Source organism: Calypte anna, chromosome 18 (genome assembly GCF_003957555.1).
Source record: "Calypte anna isolate BGI_N300 chromosome 18, bCalAnn1_v1.p, whole genome shotgun sequence".
In the NCBI taxonomy this organism is placed as follows: domain Eukaryota; kingdom Metazoa; phylum Chordata; class Aves; order Apodiformes; family Trochilidae; genus Calypte; species Calypte anna.
The window spans coordinates 10,200,737-10,218,298 of record NC_044263.1 but is presented as its reverse complement, the minus strand read 5'-3'; the positions used below and the strand labels follow the sequence as shown (position 1 = coordinate 10,218,298).

Here is a 17,562-nt window from a genome sequence, read left to right as displayed (position 1 = left end):
CAGTGTAAACTTGCCCTGTTGCAGCTTGAAGCCATTCCCTCTTCTGTTGCTGATAACCTGTGAGAAGACCTCATGGTGAAGAACTTTTTCCTAATGTCTAATATGAATCTACCCACCTCTAGTTTTAATCCATTCCCCCAAGTCCCCATTAATCCATTCCTATCACTACCTAACACCCTAAAAACTCCCTCCCCAGCTTTCTTGTAGCCCCCTTCAGACACTGGAAGGCCACAATAAGTTCTCCTTGGATCCTTCTCCTCTCCAGACTGAATAACCCCAACTCTCTCAGTCTGTCCTCACAGGAGAGGTGCTCTGAGCATCCCCATGGCCCTTCTCTGGACACACTCCAGCACATCCATGTCTTCATCCTAACAGGGGCTCCAGAACTGGGCTCAGTGCTCCAGAACTGGGCTCAGTGCTCCAGAACTGGGCTCAGTACTCCAGAACTGGGCTCAGTACTCCAGGTGGGGTCTCACCCGAGTGGGATAGAGGGGGAGCAACAAAAATCTGCAGCTTCAGGTCTTGGCTTTGTTATCCTGTGAGCTTCCGAGTCCAGATGAGGGAAGGAGAGCTCTGAAACCAGAGGTAACAACAGCTGAGCCCTGGGGTTTGGTGTGTTCGAGGACTTTGAGCAAGTCCCACTTCTCACCAGGGGAGCAGAGGGGGTGGAGGTGTCCCCAGCGCCCTGACCCCGGGAGGTGACTGAGGGGATGGGGGGTCAGGGATGGAGGTTTGGGGACAGGACAGGAGGAGGGGACGCGGTCAGTCGCCAGGAGGATGTGGGGTGCAAGGACGGGAGGTCCCGACCCAACACAAGAACCGAGACCGGGACCAGGACCGAGACCCCGAACCGGTACCCGGCCCCGCCCCATCCCGATCCCCGCTCCCGGCGGGCCCCTCCCCGGGTCCTCCCCTATCCCGTCTGCCCCCGCGGCGGCCGCGCTGGCCATGGCCTCTGCTCCTCCCCCGGCCCATGATGCAGCGCGGCGGCGTCGGGCCGGTCACAAGATGGCGGCGGAGCGGCAGGGCAGCGGCGGGCGCGGAGGGGCGGGAAGCGGCGGAGGAGGCGGCACGGAGGAGAACAAGGAGAACGAGAGACCGGCGGTGCCGCAGGCCGGCAGCCTCGGAGACAGCCTGGGCCTGGAGAGCATCCTGCGCCGCGGCGGGGGCGGGGGGGGACGTGGCAGGCCCGGCCCCGTGTGTGTGTGTGGGGGGGAGGTGGTGGCTGCGGAGCGGAGCTCGGGGGCTCGCAGGCCGCGGGCGGGCACGGGCGGCTCCGCTTCTCGGTGAGGAAGGGTCGGGCCGAGCGGTGGAGCCTCCCCCGTCCCCTGTGCGCAGAGGCGGCGGGGCCGCGCTGCCCCCTGCTTCGTGCTGTGAGCCCCGAAAACGGGACCTCGGCGGTGCCTGAGCCTGTCGGGAGAACCCGCTCCGTCCCTGGCGGGGAGGGTTTGAGTTAGATGGAGCGAGGCAGTCAGGTTGGTGTCTCGGAATTAGGGATTTATCCTTTGCAGCTTCTGTTTGCAGCCTGACAGATGTCGTCAGCCTTCAGAGCAGAACTCTGCCCTGGGCTGTGCACTTGAGATAGGAGCAGGCTGGCGGTAATAATCATCACCTAATGGCGGTAATAATAAGGCTTGAAGCGGGCAATAGTGGATAAAAGAAATCCTAATAGATACCTTAAGGTGATAAATTGGGTCCTCCAGATTTAGGAGTTCTGAAATCTGAGGGTGCCCTGAAAGCTCCTCACGTTTTGTGTGTGAAACTTCCATGTGAAACCAGCCCAGCTGCACAGCTGTGAGAGAGCTGGGCTTTGTCATCTGAGTAAGGGAGAAACCAGAGTGAGCTGAGGTTGTGGTTTTCCATTTAGCTCGTGGCAGGTGCTGTAAAGTTAATAACTGTTGAGTAAGATGGAGCCGTAGTAATTGTCCATGTAATGTTAGGAACACTGAGCTCTGGGTTCAGTGAGTAACTGCAGAGGATCAGAGCCAGTGTGAAAAGAAGTCTGAAGCAGACAGAAGGGAGAAGGAGTTCTCTGTTGAGATGTTGGTTTGACTTGTTTGTTCTACACATGCAAATAGGTTCAGTAAAACAACTGTTGATGCAGGGTTTTGATACTTAAAGAGACTTTCTTGGAGGTGTAATCCCAAGAAAAAGCCATTTTAAATTCCAAAGCCTAGTTGATTTTTCCCTAGCTGCAGTAGTTGTGGGCTTTTTGGTGGAGTCAGGGTAACACCTGATTTTGTTTGTTTTTTTTTTTTTAAAGCATCTGGGTAAAGCTTAGAAAGGCAAATTTGGGATAGAAACACACGTGGCACTGAGATTTCTTATTTCTGATGGAGATTTTCTTTCACAAAGTAAATCTGAGTTATAAACTGGGTTAATAGCATCAGCAGATTTCCTAGGATGTGGCATGATTTGGTTTGGTAGCATCACCAAGTGAATAAAATGAGTGCAGGGTGCACAGTAAATGGGGTGGATGGAAATCATGGGGTGCTTGTTCCAACAGTCTGCAGTCAGGCTGGAAATGTGTTGGGAAACTGAGCAGAAAATAAGCCCCAGAATACTTCCCAAAAGCTCTTTGTTGTGAGGTTCTCTATTCCAAACCCAGTTTGTTTGTGGAAGCTGTGTCAGGAAGGCAGCAGTGATTCTGCTCAGTGTGTTTCTGTCCTGTTCCTCAGGGATGGGATGGTTGAGGGCAGGAAAGCTGCTTCCCATGTCAGTTGTGCCAAGGAAACTGTGTCCCACGTGTGATGGAGGAGCACAGGTAGGACAGACAGTTGTGTTACCCTCAGTGTGCCTGTGGGAGCAGCTTCTTGTCCTGAAACAAGCTCTGGTAACAGCAAAGCTCCTGTGCTTGTCTGGAAGAGGTGTTCTGGGGACATCTTAACCCTGACCTGGGTGCCAGCTGTAAAGCTCTGAAGTGAGTGGTGGAGTCATGAGGGCTTTAAGGACCATCAGTTCTCTCACTTGGTTGTTCTCCAGGGCTTCTGGGTGCCTCACTGTGGGCTCTGTTGTCATGGGCCACCATAAGGGAGAGAGACTGATGGGTTGGAAACCAAACTACACAGCTTTAATGAAACAGGAATGATAAATAGGACAAATTACTAAATATATACAAATATCCAGGAAAATGGATCCCATGTTCCTTCCTCCCTTTTTCCCCAATAACTCTCAGGTCACCCCCGAGGCTGCAGGGCAGCCCTGGGAAAGCCCAGGCTGGAATCCTGGGGTCAGCAGCAGTTGGGAGCTGGAGGCAGGAACACACAGATATGGGCTGGGATGGATCAGGAGCACAGGCAGAGGAGGGGATGGAATCCTCCCAGGATGCTGGGTGAAGGAAGGGAAGCAGGAAAGGCAGGAAGGGCAGGCAGCTGGAAGCTGGAAGCATGGCTTGGCCCTCGTGATGCCTCAAATTTCTCCTGAGTATGAGGTGTATGGGATGGAATCCTCTGTTTGGTCAATTCTGGCATCTCTCTTGTCCCTTCCTCCCCAAAGGAGGCTGCAGGTGGGACCTCTTTATTCCTTCTGGAGGGTAAAATGTTCCTCAGAGCTGAGCAGTGTCCTTGGCTCTGCACACCAGGCTCTGGCTGGAACTATAACCATGGAGTTATCAGTCCCAGCAGCAGACACTGACTGAGAAACCTGCTGTGAATTTCAGCAAGTGCAGCTGCTTACAAGGGACTGAGCTGAAAGCAAAAGTACAAGGCAGAAAATCCCCTTTATCCTGGCCCAAAGCAGGACATCTGTGCTTGCTCAGTGGAACCTGTGGAGTTCCTTCTGCTGGGGTGGGATGTTGGGAGGCTGGTACCAGACTGTTCCCTCCATCTGCCTTAACACACACCCCAGTCCTTCAGATCGTCAAGGAGTCTCAGCAGCAGCACGGGCTGAGGCACGGGGACTTCCAGAGGTACAGGTGAGTAAAGAGCAGGGAAGGGGTGTCCTGGGGTTACTGCTGGCACTTGGCTTCCTGCATTTAAATGTTAACCCACTGTGGCAGCTAACAAAAGTGATCTGCTGAGCCAGCCCCCCAGCACAGGTTGTTTCCTCTAAAGAAATCGTTCTGATTTGTCATGCTCAGGAATTCTTTTGTGTCTTCTGGCCTTGCCTGTGTTCTGGTCACCAATGGTTTACAGGAAGTTTCTGAGCTGCTTCTTCCCCTGTGTCACATACAGAGTTCTTAGCTGTTGAAATGTTGCCTGCCACAGTCCTTTTCTGGGTGTAGAGAGCAGTAAGCAGAAAGCAGGTTGTGTTGTGGGCAGGCTGATGCTGGGTGTTGTTTCTGCAGGGGTTATTGCTCCCGGAGGCTGCGGCGGCTCCGAAAAACTCTCAACTTCAAGATGGGAAACAGACACAAGTTCACTGGGAAGAAAGTAACAGAAGAGATTCTCTCAGACAACAGGTACAGCTGCTGGATGGAATTGAGCACACAGTGTATTAGGGATTCGTTTCAGTCCTTTTTTTTTCATGTGGGTGTGATGGAAACCTGTTGTGTACAGCAGACTCTGAAATACTTCTTTTCAGAGGTGTTGTTGCTAAGAATAAAAGATGAAAGCTCAGGCTACAGTGCAGGGGGAATGGGTGCTACTCATGTCCTGCTTCCACCATGTGAACAAGTAGGAGAAGAGAGAACAGCAACAGCCACTTTTTTGTCTTCCCTTATAGTTGCTGAAATGTTTTTATTCATAATCAGTAAATTACTTTGGTGCTTAAGAGGAATCTGTTGCAGGGTAACCAGGTGAATGCTGATAATGTGAAAGGTGTTGTCAGCAAGGTTGTGACTGAAGATACAACTCCTTCCCTTTGAACATAATCTATGGAAAACTTACAAGTCAATATTTGTCAGAATTTGGCAGAATGCTTGTCTGGTAGAATCTGTGGAAAACACCAAGGCCTTGGGTTTATTTACCAGCTTGTAGAAGAACTTGAAATGTCTGCTGCCAGGTCTTGTGGGGAAAAGAAAACGTTCTGTCCTCAGCTGTGCCATGGAGAAGCCAGATGGATTATAGCATTAGCTGGTGGGAAACCAGCCATGGTTACCCCTACTGAAGAGCCACCTAAAACATAAAAACATAAACCACCTAAAACCATAAATCCCTTCTCTTCCCAGTGTCTGTGATGCTAAAGGAAGATACCAGATCTCTTCCTCAGCTGGGTCACTTTGTCAGAGTGCTTCCAAAGAATGTTTATCAGTATGGTGATAGGTGCTTTGTATATAAATATAAATAATATAAATATAAATGTATTTTTAATGATAAATACATTAGAAAACAGGAATAACATGACTTTGTGTGCTTGGAATGTTAAGAAGTTAAAAGCATCCACCTCTTACCAACCAGGCTGAACTTTTCTCACCCGACTTCGCAGCTCGCGTGGCAAAGCAGCAGTGCTGATGTGGGAAGACCCACAGATGTGTTGTTATTTTTTTAATTAATCTTAATTAATTTCCCTCTGCTCTGTGTAGGTATTTGCTGCTGATCCTGATGGATGCAGAGAGAGCCTGGAGCTATGCCATGCAGCTGAAACAAGAAGCAAACACCGAGCCCCGCAAACGATTTCACCTCCTGTCCCGGCTGCGCAAAGCTGTGAAACATGCTGAGGAGCTGGAGAGGCTGTGTGAGAGCAACAGGGTGGATGCTAAAACCAAGCTGGAAGCTCAGGTAACCACCAGTGCTGTCATCTTGCTTTGCAGCAAAAAGCTGAACAAGAAACCTCTTTAGGTTTTGAGGGAGATTGTCCTCTCCTAGCTGTAGTTAATCAAAATGGGCTGGGTCTCAAACTGGCTGATGTCCCCCTCTGAGTAGCTTGGACTGTTAGTTGAGCTGCCAAGGTGAAGACCTGCTGATTAGAAGTTGATCAAGTGTATCAAATGATTGTCCTTTGAAGAGCAATACATTTAATAAAAGTAAAAAGAATGAGAGAGGCTAAGATGATGCAAGACAGCTTAAGGAATGATGTTAGCAATTTTTTAAATGTCCCAAAGCAGCCATCTAGAGCACAAGGCTTGTGGCTTTGCTTTCTGGAACACAAAGAACAACTGTGTTGTGACACCAGACTCTTTGAACAAGGGGCTGCACTTGTACTTGGTTTATTAAAGGCACCTTTTTGTAACTTATTGCTGGAAAAAAACCCAAAAAACGTTCTGTGACATCAGTGGGCCATGTTGATTGCATAATAAGCAAGAAACATCTTTGCTTTTATCTCCATAAAAATGTAGCAGTGAGGGTGAAAAGCAAAAAGGTAGGTGGCTGGCAAGCTGCCATCCCAATCAGCTGTCTTTTCTGGGAAGACCAAAGGAAAAGGGCAAGGCTTAATCACCTGCTGTAGGCATTTTGTACTCAAGGGTGTACAGACCAGGCTGTTGCTCTCAGGGAATTAATGTGCCCTTGCCCTGTTTGCAGGCATACATGGCTTACCTCACAGGAATGCTTCGTTTTGAGCACCAGGAGTGGAAGGCAGCAATGGAAGCTTTCAACAAATGCAAGTGAGTTCCCCCCACTTCACCAGCTTCATGTAGTAAAGAGCAGTGGATCAGTTTAGTAAATTTATGTCCTGGGTGTACAGCAACTCCCTGGTTGTTAACTGTGTATTTTAGTAGGAGCAAGAAGAAACAGCATCTTCCAGAGTAGAGACACAAACTTTTTCCTTAAAATAACATCTCACAGAAGAACACATGCTGCAGTCTTAATATTTATTCCTTGCTGTAGGACCATCTATGAGAAACTGGCCAATGCCTTCACAGAGGAGCAGGCTGTGTTGTATAACCAGCGTGTGGAAGAGATCTCACCCAACATTCGCTACTGTGCCTACAATATTGGTAAGGAAAGGGGGGTGCCCAGCAGCCAACAAAGAGCAAGGCTTGTTTGGAGGAGAGGAATGTTGGCTTAACAGCTAAATACTGGTCTGGACAAATTCTGCACCCATTGTGGGTTGGTTTAGTGGTGGGGAAATCTACTCGTTTTGCAACAGTGCCTGTGGTTTCGTGTAGCAAGGCAAAATACCAGTTTGTAGTAGTTTGCTTAGGAAGTCAGAATGAAATTGCAAATTTATCCCTGAAGTGCTAGTGTAAAATCTGTTGATTAGTCTATCTGCATTCAGATAGTTTGTGAACTCGGATGGAAAGGTGATCTTGATTTGTTAATTCCCTCAGGTGACCAGTCTGCAATGAATGAGTTGATGCAGATGAGACTGAGGTCTGGTGGCACTGAAGGTCTTCTTGCAGAAAAACTGGAGGTAACCTGTTAGTGCTTCAAGTTGAAACGTTTGTTACCACTCCTTTGAGCACAAATATTGCTGCAGCACACCATTCAAGACCCAAAACCTATCCGAGGAGAGCAAGCAAGCCTGGGCTCTGTGGGAAATCACACTTTCCCCAAAATCCCTTTGATTTTGAAGCAGTCAAGTTTAATGTCAGTTTGAAAGGGTCAGTTGTGGATCATACATGAGCTATAGAAGTTGAAGCTCCTAAGTTCAGTCTGTTCTCTCCAGGCACTGATTACCCAGACCCGAGCAAAGCAGGCAGCCACCATGAGTGAGGTGGAGTGGAGAGGAAGAACTGTCCCAGTGAAGATAGACAAAGTGAGGATCTTCCTGCTGGGGCTGGCTGACAACGAAGCAGCCATTGCTCAGGTAACCAGAAGCCATTCCTGGTGCTGGTGTTTTAACTCTGGTGCTGATGTTTTAACTCTCCTCTTTCCTTCAGCCTGCAAGATAAGATGTGGTACCTGGATGAAAAGCTTTTGAATAATCTTCTTCCCAAATTTGGGGTTGGGACACTGAAAGTGAGAATATTGACTGTAACCCAAAGCTGAAGTATCAGTTGGAGATTGCTTACACAATCTACCAAGTGGTGATCTGGGAGTATATGTTCTGAGTATTATTGCTTTTTTTAGTACTCTTTGGTGCCCCAAAATGCTTCTTTTCAGTGGCAGGGGAATACAAATCATTATTTTTAAGTCACTTGGAAATTAAGGTTACCATCTTAAGAGCAACTTGTTTTGACTTAATGCCCTAATTTGTTTGTCATCCTCCAAAGCTCCAATTTCAGAGCAATTGGAAGGAAAACCCTAGGTTATCAATTGTGCTTTTCCAGTAACAAAGCAATTTGCCAGGTGAAGCAGGTGCTGTGAGATTTACAGCAAAATCCTGAAAAGCAGGAAGAGGTTTATTGAATGTCAGGATGCAAATCCATTTCAGATCCATCAGTTCTGAAACACTTGGCACAAACACACTGGCACAGACTGTGCATGGCTTCAGGATTGCAGCCAGGTTTTCCATCTGGGGCACTTTGCTTGGAAAAGGTGCCCAGGTGGTGTGTTCTGCTTCCCAGTGCACCTTTGCTGTTTGAAAAGGCAGTGAAAGGATGTTTAGTACTGATTGTTGCCACAAAAGATGGGCTTTTTGTAGCCAAAATCCAAACCCATTTATCAGCTGAGGGGAATAACCACAATATGTAGAAATTTAAATGATAAAATGAAAACCCTACAAAGGTGCAAGGCAAGCAGGCAAGAGCAGGAAATGGTGTTAAGAAGAGAGTGAGGAAGATCAACAGGATATGGCTGGATAGGGAACATCAGTGTTAACCAGTCTTGTTGTCATGCTGAGTTTATTTCTGTAGGCAGTGCATGAGTGTGACCAGCAGGTGGAAGTGCAGCTTAGGGTTCAATACTCCCTCATTTAATTGGCCAACACCTTTTCAGTTGTCCTCTTCGAGCTAAAAACCTGTGGCAGAACAGTGAGTTTCTTTTCTTTGTGTTCCTTGGGAACTCTTGACTAAACAGAGGAGTTTTGTGGTAACTAGATCACAACTAGTAATGTTGAGAGGGCAGCAGCAGAATTTATATTCCCAGAGGTCTGAAACTTGGCCTTTTGAAAGCAGTTCTGCAGTTGCTGTGTCAGCTGTGAGGGGCAGTCCCTTCACATACTGCTTCAGCACTGTGGTTCCTGGGACCCTTGGCACCTCTCTGAGTTTTCACTAAGTTGAAACCCTAACACAGCATCATTGTTCTTCAGGGAGTGATTAGAAGCAAACAGGAATGTGTGTTTTGTGTAAAAATGAAGATTCTCAGAGCAATTGTACCATTGCATTCAGGGGCTTTTTGGTAACTGGAGAAACAGAACAAATAAGCCAAACTGAGATATGAATCCAAATTTAGAATTCCTCATGGCAGCCCTTTTGTAGACTTTAATGCATGACTTCAAGGACTAACCAGGCAGAAGTGAGAAGGGCAGAGTAGTAAAAGTATGTGCTCCTATCTGGTGTTGCCTCAAGGATTCTGTGGCCTTTTCTGATAAGTAGAACTGTAGCAAAAATACAGAGTAGTAACTTCCAGAGGTGGTACACAGTGTTTAAACAAAAGGAAAAAAAATAGAAGTGAGTCCTTGTAGAGTTTCAGAAGTGGGTTTGGTGGGGTCAGTTCTCTTGATCCCTTTAAGATGAACTTGTGCTGTTCTGTCAGGTCTCCAGACCATAGCACTTGTATTTTGGTTTTATGATCTGTTATCTTTAAAATGATCTGATGCCTCCCAAATCAGAACATGTGTATTTATGCACAGAGTCAGCTTCACCTGAGGACTTCTTGCTTAGAAAGGAAAGCTTGAGTTTCATTACATGGCCCAACCCTTTCTCTGTTTGTGCTTGACTGATGATCTAGCTGGGTCTGTTTTCATTTTTGTGCATACAGTGAAATTGCTCTGCTTCTCTGGGTGAGGTTCAGAATGCTGTCAGACTTGTCTCCTGTTATTCTCAGTACTTAGTCCCACCTTAAAAATTCTTCCAGCAAATCTTAAGGAAAAAAAAAAACCCAACAAAACCAAACAAACCACCAAACCCAAAAAACTGCTTTAATCTCAGGTCAAGATACCTGAGGCTTTGTGAGAGAGTAAAAATAACATTACTTAATGGGCTTGCAAAGCAGTGGAGAGGCAGAGAATGTAAAACTCTGCAGAAGATAAAGGAGTGATCATGGTTTTAGCCAGTTTATTCATTTGGGCAGCTGCAAATTTGTTGCAGCAAAGTTCATCTTGTGCTCTGACATGACATGGAAGTGATATAACATGGTGTTGTTACACTTCAGTCCCTCCTTTGGTTCCTGAGGTTGGGTTTTGTTTCTGGGCAGTTTTCTCTTAATGAATCAGAGTTCTGTGGACCCCACCTGGGTCATCTTCTCAGTCACCTGAGTGGAAGTTGAGTCTGGCTTTGAGTGCAGTTTCCTTTGGGTGCATGATATGCCAGCCCATTTAGCAGAGATGGGGCTTCTTCAACTTGTGTTTTAGAATTTGCTTTCAAATTTTGGTTTTGAGGCAGGAGGCCAAAAGCTGCTTTGTTTTCTGGCACAAAAAACCTTTTTCTGCTGACGGGAGGAAAGCATCCATCCCTCCTCTACTAAAATACAGGGTTACTTGGAAAAAAATGCTTCAAACAAGCAAATTATTGCCTCTATGAGCATTACTCGAGTGGGAGGATAGAAAAGATAATCATCTACATGTTCTTACCACATCAGAAAAGTTAAATCAGCATAACAAGAGCAGTCTGCATTGGTAGTTTGCCAGCTCAGTAATGCTCAGCTCTCCTGCTTTTGCTGGGCCTTTCCCACAGTGCAGTCCAACCTCACCTGTTTCTCAGAGCAATGCTGGTGCCATCCTGGAAGGGAGCTGCTGGGGAGGGAGTTGTTGCAGGGATGAGGAGCAGAGCTGGGTGTGCTTCAGTGCTGCTGAATTCTCAGTGCTGACCACGTTCCCTGCAGTCTCTGGCAGTTTGTGCCCCAGAACCTACTGCTGGAGCTCTAGCTACCCATGGATCTTAAAGCCATAACCTGGGAGAAAGTTAAAACAGCCTCCTGAGTTAATTCTTGCATCAGGGGAAGCAAAATACAGGAGTTCCTAAGTCTGTCTTCCCTTTCCTTTGCTCTTAGGCAGAAAATGAGGAAACAAAGGAACGTTTGTTTGAATCTTTACTCAGTGAGTGTAGAGATGCCATTCAGGCTGTTCGGGAAGATCTGAAACCAGACCAGGTAAGCAGCAGACATCAGGCCTTCTACATTCAACACTGGAGCATTTTTTGGGGACTGGTTTTTCATTGTTCAACTTGCTTAATAGTAAAAGGGGCTGGGATTCTTTAATAAAAAGTTGTGTAAGAGTCTCTCACCCTTGGTTTTGTTCTCTTCAGAACTGGAGAAGGTAAATAGCAATGTAGAAGCCTTCGTTGTTTTTCCTGGAGGAAGTCTGTTACAGCTTCCCTAGTTTACCCAAACTTGGAGTTGTTTCTGATGTTTTCTTCCCTTGGCTTCCAGTTTGAACTAAATCATACAGTGTTTTGTCCCCAATTTCTGCAGAAGCAGCGGGAACACTCTCTGGAAAATGATTCTGGGAAGGTGTCCAACATTCAGTACTTACACAGGTAATGGGCAAACATCGCTGCCTGTACTCGTGTGAAGTAGTCAACGTTTTATTTTAGCTTGATTTTCTTTCACGGGGTTTTTGTTCTGGCCTTCTCAGATCTCAGAGGACAGCTGTGTGGATAAGGATCTTAGGGCAGCTTTGAAAACATTTCACTTAAGACTCTTTGCTGACCTCTCAGATGTTTTTTCTCCTCTCGGCTTAGACAGGAGGGAGGCGGGTTTTTTTTTTTTCAGAACAGAGAGTAACGTCTGAGTAGTTTTGACAGCCTGCTAGTGGAATTTTATCATTTATCTTTTATCTTTCCAGTTATTTGACTTACATCAAGCTGTCAACAGCCATCAAACGCAACGAGAGCATGGCCAAGTCTCTGCAGAAGGCTCTGCTGCAGCAGCAGCGCTCGGAGGAGGACGGGAAGCGCACGCCGCGGCCTCAGGACCTGATCCGTCTGTATGATATCATTTTGCAGGTAATGCTGGGGCAAGAAACCTGGTTCTTCCTACAGACTGGAGAGCTTGGGTGCAAAAAAGGGATTGTAGAAAACACAACGGTGCAAGTGAACTGTCTGTGGAGCCTGAGGAGCAGCTGAGTGCCCACAGCTGCCTTGCTGAAGGTGTTCAACAGCTGCGTGAAACAAAAACCCCTTTCTAGTTGTGAACAGAAAGTGCTGCTTGAATGGGTGTCCTTGGCTGCACACTCCTAATGCACTTTTAAAGTAGTTTTTCTGGTTGTTATATGCAGCACTCTGCTAGCTGCCTTAGTTTCTGCTGCAGAGAAATTAGCAGCTAAAAATGCTTAATGTATGTGTTCTTCATAAGCAGGTTCTCAATTTCTTGCATAATTTTTCTATTAACTGTGAGAGCCTGCAGCTGAAGCAGTTGTGAATGGGAAATGCCTGATGGAATAATTACTTCGTGTGAAATCTAAAGAGTCTTTGTCATTAATTCCTGTTTGTGTCAGGAAATCTGCCCTGGGGGCAAATTTGCTCAAAGTTTCAGTGAGTGTCCTTCACAAGGTTAGCATGCTGATAATTAGAAAACTGGAAGCTCTTTCCATGGGAGTGTATTGTTGACTTTTTAAAAAGGGGCAGTTTTCTCTTACTTCAGCAGATTTCAGAGGAAAAAAATGCCTGCATTTGTTACTCTTGACTTTCTTTTGCACAGAACCTCGTGGAGCTGACGCAGCTTCCTGGCCTAGAAGAGGACAAGAACTTCCAAAAAGAGATTGGATTGAAGACTCTTGTGTACAAAGCTTACAGGTGACTGAGAAACAGTCAGATGCAGGCATTGCATCTTCAAAGGTTGTTACTGCAAAGCTCTTGGTGCTGCACAGGACTTGGCAGTTTTCTCTGCCCTTCTGTGAAATAGGGACTGGATGCTAAGGGGAAATTAGTCAGTGCTACTTAGTGAAACCTTTTATCATAGAATCATAGAATTGGCTGGGTTGGAAGGGACCTCAGAGATCATCGAGTCCAACCCTTGAACCACCGTTGCGGTTGCTAGACCATGGCACTGAGTGCCACATCCAGGCTCTTTTTAAATAGCTCCAGACATGGAGAATCCACTACTTCCCTGGGCAGCCCATTCCAATGCCTGATCACCCTCTCCAGAAAGAAATTCTTTCTAATATCCAACCTAAATTTCCCCTGGCACAACTTAAGACCCTGCCCTCTTGTCTTGTTGAAAGTCGTCTGGCAAAAGAGCCCAACGTCCACCCGGTTAGAACCTCCTTTCAGGTAGTTGTAGACAGCAATGAGGTCTCCCCTGAGCCTCCTCTTCTCCAGGCTGAACACCCCCAGCTCCCTCAGCCTCTCCTCATAGGGTCTGTGCTCGAGTCCCTTCACCAGCCTGGTTGCCCTCCTCTGGACCTGCTCCAGGACCACGATATCCTTCCTGAACTGAGGGGCCAAATCATTTAGTTGGCAAAAAGTATGGATAACAACGTGTGAAGGCTCCACTCTTTGTTGTTGCAGGTGTTTCTTCATTGCACAGTCCTATGTCCTGGTAAAGAAATGGAGTGAAGCTCTTGTTTTATATGAACGAGTGCTGAAATATGCCCGGGAAGTTCAGTCAGGAGCTGGAGCTTATAGGAACAGCTTGAAGGTAGGAACCCAGTCCTGTGTATAGGAGGGAGCTGAAGTTGATGAAAAAGCTGTGTCCTGGTATTTCTTGTGCTAGGCCATCACAATTCAACTCTGATCTTTAAGCAGGGAGAAGAGTAATACAAGTGTGACTTCTTGACACATTATGTTAGAGATTTTCTAGTGGCATTAGAGATTTTCTAGCTGAAATGCTTCAGCTGACCACATGCTATGGAGGAGAGGCAGGCACTGTAACAATTCACAGCTTCTTCTCACTTAGACATTTTCTGTTACACAACTTCTGTAGTGCCTGAAGGACTGGACTGTAGTTTTTCTTCTGGGAAGCCCTGTCAGCACTAGGACTTAGTTTTTCACTTTGTCAGGTTTTACCTTTGCCCCAGCTCTTAAGGTGACACATTTCAGACTCTCAATTTTCTTTAATGACCTAGGAGCTGCCAGATGTACAAGATCTGATCACTCAAGTCAATGCAGAGAAATATTCCTTGCAAGCAGCAGCTATATTAGGTGAGTTGCACAATCACACTGGAGTTCTAACATCTCTGGAATAATATCCCTGCAGCTATTTCATTCCTCTAATTTCTGAAGTCCCAAATATTTTTCCACTTCACTCTGATTTATGTAGGCTTTGGAAAATGTTTCACTACTCCCAGTTCTAGCTTTCTTGAGCTGTGTGTAGTGCAGCTAAATAACCAATGACAAGACATTGGGCATCTTGTTCCCTGCCCAGAGGTGAGAAAGTGCTTCATGAGGATGTGCACTTGTTTTGGTAACTTGTTTTTTGTTAAGGAAAAGTTCTCTGTCCCTGGAGAGTGGTGTTAACTGTGGATGAGTATGTGTGATCCCCTCTTAGTCTAGGAAGCAAGTTGATTCTACTGAAAATATTGTCTTTCATATCCCAGAAAGCAAGATTCATAGCTAAGCTTAGGGGACAGCAGACTCCTGAGATGGTCTTACTGTACATCAAGATCTGTCCTATCACTCTTACCACTTTTTCTTTAATTTTGCAGATGCAAATGATGCTCATGAGACTGAGTCTCCATCTCAGGTCAAGGATGGCAAGGTAAGAGCTGAATGCTCTGCCAAATTCCAGTACTGTTCTTAATGAGTGTTAATTTCAGTCTGTTAGCTGTGTGTCTCTTACAACTACAGGAATGTTTGGCTGATGGGAGTTTGGTCAGGACTGGTGTACTTAAGAGTTTTTATTAGGCTTGTTTTCCTTCTGCAAGTCCTGAGAGTGAGTGGCTGGCAGGGTGGGGTTCTTTGAGTAGGAAGTAGGTAGCTGCTTTCCAGTTTGGTTTTTTTTTTCAATTGAACTTTCTCCCTGCACATCGGAAGTTTTTCCAGAGATCTAGCAGTGATGTTTTGACAGGGATTTGAATCATTTTCAGTGACCAAAAAGGTCACGTAAGGGTTTAGCTGCTTTGGTGTCAGTTGTTGCTTAATCCTCTGTTTGACCCTTGTCAGCCTGGGTTTGATGTGTGTTTGATCTGTGTTTGATCTGCTCTCTTTCAGCCACTCTCCGAACGGTTTGAGACGTTCTGTCTGGATCCTTCTCTTGTCAGCAAACAAGTCAGCCTCGTGCACTTCCCTCCAGGCTTCCAGCCCATTCCATGCAAACCCTTGTTCTTTGACCTGGCCCTTAATCATGTTGCTTTCCCACCTCTGGAGGACAAGGTGGAGCAGAAGGCCAAGAGTGGCCTCACAGGATATATCAAGGGCATCTTTGGATTCAAAAGTTAACCAGGACCCCCTGAGGAACAGAGGTTTTATTCTGTATTGAAGGAAAAGCTCCAAGAGGTTTTAGGACACAAATACCTGCACCTGAAACCTACAGAGGGAAGTTTTACCATCTTCTTCTCTGTGTTCTGTGTATATGTCTGTGCACTTACATTCTCACCCAGTGTATTGAAGACAAACAATCTATTCAGAAATACACATGCACTATAAATAGCTGAAAATAATCTGGAGCACAGAGAAAATTCCATTCTGCTTGGAGAAGTTGGAACTTGCTTGCGACCAGTGTTCAGAGTTGGTATGCATCTACTTACCATGGACCAGAGCATAGGTATAATCTGATCATCTGATCCCTCCCCCTGCCCCATTATTGACATTTTGGTATTTTGGTCTAGCAGCCTGGGTGTGATGTGGAAACAGAGGCCAAAGTAGATGCAGAACTAAACCAGCAAGGTGAACTTAACCAGCTGCCTACACAAAGGCTATGAAACAGTAGCCATGGGGGCTAACTTCTCCTTCCCTTTTGGCTCCCAGAAGTCTCTGTCTTTTTTTACAAAATGTAACCTTCAGACATGACAAAATGGAGCCTCTTTCCTTATCAATTGAGGATGGCAAATACCAAATGTTAATGGTTACCCCAGTTGTGGTGGAGTATGACCTGAATTTGTACTCTGGGCCAACAGGATCCTTCTTTATTGATACAGATTTTGTTAAGTACCTGAATACAGTATAGAACCTATTCCTGCAAGGCTTTTCCTGGGAAACTGGCTTCATGGGTGGCTTTAGAAATAGCAACTTGCTGTTCATGGGAAGTTGGGTGTCTCAGTGTTTGTTTTGTCTCTGATCTAAAACTTGCCTGAAAACAAGATCATCTTTTCCTGGTGTTCATCTGTTGCTTCTTTTTTTCCTCATGCTTGGACAGTAGATAGGCCTGAAATGAGGAACAAGCAACAGGAGAACAGTAAGTTCTTGAGTAGTAGATTTTCTCTGCCATGCCATACAGCTTCCTTTTTTATAAAGCACCCAGGTGCTGTGGTGACAGGCACTTCAAAATGCGGGTGATTTCATTACCATAATCACTGAAACAGGAAAAAAAAACCCCACAGCACATGGGCAGAACTGTTCCTAAATAAAAGATTTGGAAGTTTCCACCAGCAGTGTTTGGATTTTCCCTGGGTCTCTAGCTGGAAGGTGAAAGAGCAGCTGATTCTGGCTGCCTTAACTCTTCTGCACTGGTTGTCTTGAATTTGTTTCTCTCTTTTTAGGCATTGGAGTTAAGAGGGATGGAAACAGAAGAACTGTTTTAAGTGATCAGATTGTTGTTGTCATGGGAATTTTCCATGCAAGGTGCATGTCAGATGAATGGGGGTGGGAATTAACAATTCCCATTATTTTTATGTGAATGTTTACTTCTTTGTTCCAAGTTGATCTGCTTTCTGAGTTCTCAGAGTACAAAGCAGCTTTCAAGAGGACTCTGTGCTCAGGAAGAGGTAAGAGAGAGATGACCTCCTTGTTTGTGTTGCATTTTTGCAACATGGAAACCAAGTGGGAGTTCCTGGTGTTCTAGCTAGTTCTGTGTGCCCCTGGATGCCAGGGGGATTTTACAAGAGAAAGGGAAAGTGCAGCTGAAAGAAATGTGGAAAACTCTTCATCAGATGACACTTTCTAGGAAATGTGAATGGCATTTTCCTTCCCCATAAAGCCTGTTTCCTTTTGGACAAGGAGAAGTCATGTAATCAGTAACCAGTGCAGGCCTCAGCTGGTTGATCTGCTTCCTGGTACCTCTTTCTGCATACATTCACCTGAGCTTCTCTCTCCTTTTCAGCTTTTATATCAAATCCCTTTGAGAACTGTTGTGTTTGGTTTGCAAGCCAAACTCCTTTCTGCTTTCCTGCCACAAATCTACCTGGTGCCTGGATTGATTCCAGTGAAACTTGTACTGCAGCCACTGGCTAATGGGTTACTGTTACAAACAGCTAAGAGCAATCGACCTCTTTATGTTAAACATCTTTTGAAAGATAACTGATTAGTTGAACGCAGATAAGAAATCTGAAAAGAATAAAGTTTTATTCCTGACCTGTGAGGCGTGTAGTTTATGCTGAGCAGTGAGAACACCAAGCACTCTTTGCCTCCAGAGCTCTCAGAGGATCAAGGTCACATCATCACCTGGGGCTACTTAACCCCTGGAGAATGGCCACTTAGTTCAGAGGAGGATCTGCTGCCTGAAGGCTCAGATAACAAATTATGCACCCTTGGCAGAGGTAAATTGGCTGATTTGTTTTGATGTAATGTTAATGACAAGTGAGTTGAGTGGGGTTTGTAAGTCCTGATGT

The 17,562-nt window shown here is 45.9% G+C and overlaps 1 protein-coding gene across 1 annotated transcript; it reads left to right on the top strand.

Moving 5' to 3' along the window:
• Positions 1–974: 974 nt before the first annotated feature.
• SRP68 (signal recognition particle 68) lies at positions 975–17,300 on the top strand. The gene is made up of 16 exons (XM_030461825.1): positions 975–1,147; positions 3,847–3,913; positions 4,286–4,399; positions 5,462–5,657; positions 6,399–6,481; positions 6,705–6,814; positions 7,148–7,230; positions 7,486–7,626; positions 10,911–11,009; positions 11,331–11,395; positions 11,704–11,863; positions 12,558–12,652; positions 13,367–13,496; positions 13,924–13,999; positions 14,503–14,555; positions 15,008–17,300. The coding sequence occupies exons 1-16, from the start codon at positions 1,009–1,011 to the stop codon at positions 15,233–15,235; spliced, it is 1,839 nt and encodes a 612-aa protein (XP_030317685.1). The 5' UTR covers positions 975–1,008; the 3' UTR covers positions 15,236–17,300.
• Positions 17,301–17,562: the final 262 nt, after the last annotated feature.

Bases quoted from the DNA above. Each gene is read 5' to 3' on its own strand.
- SRP68 (XM_030461825.1), top strand. From the start codon at position 1,009: ATGGCGGCGGAGCGGCAGGGCAGCGGCGGGCGCGGAGGGGCGGGAAGC. The intron at 1,148-3,846 runs GCATCCTGCGCC...CACACACCCCAG, and splicing joins AGACAGCCTGGGCCTGGAGA to TCCTTCAGATCGTCAAGGAG. The intron at 4,400-5,461 runs GTACAGCTGCTG...TGCTCTGTGTAG, and splicing joins GAGATTCTCTCAGACAACAG to GTATTTGCTGCTGATCCTGA.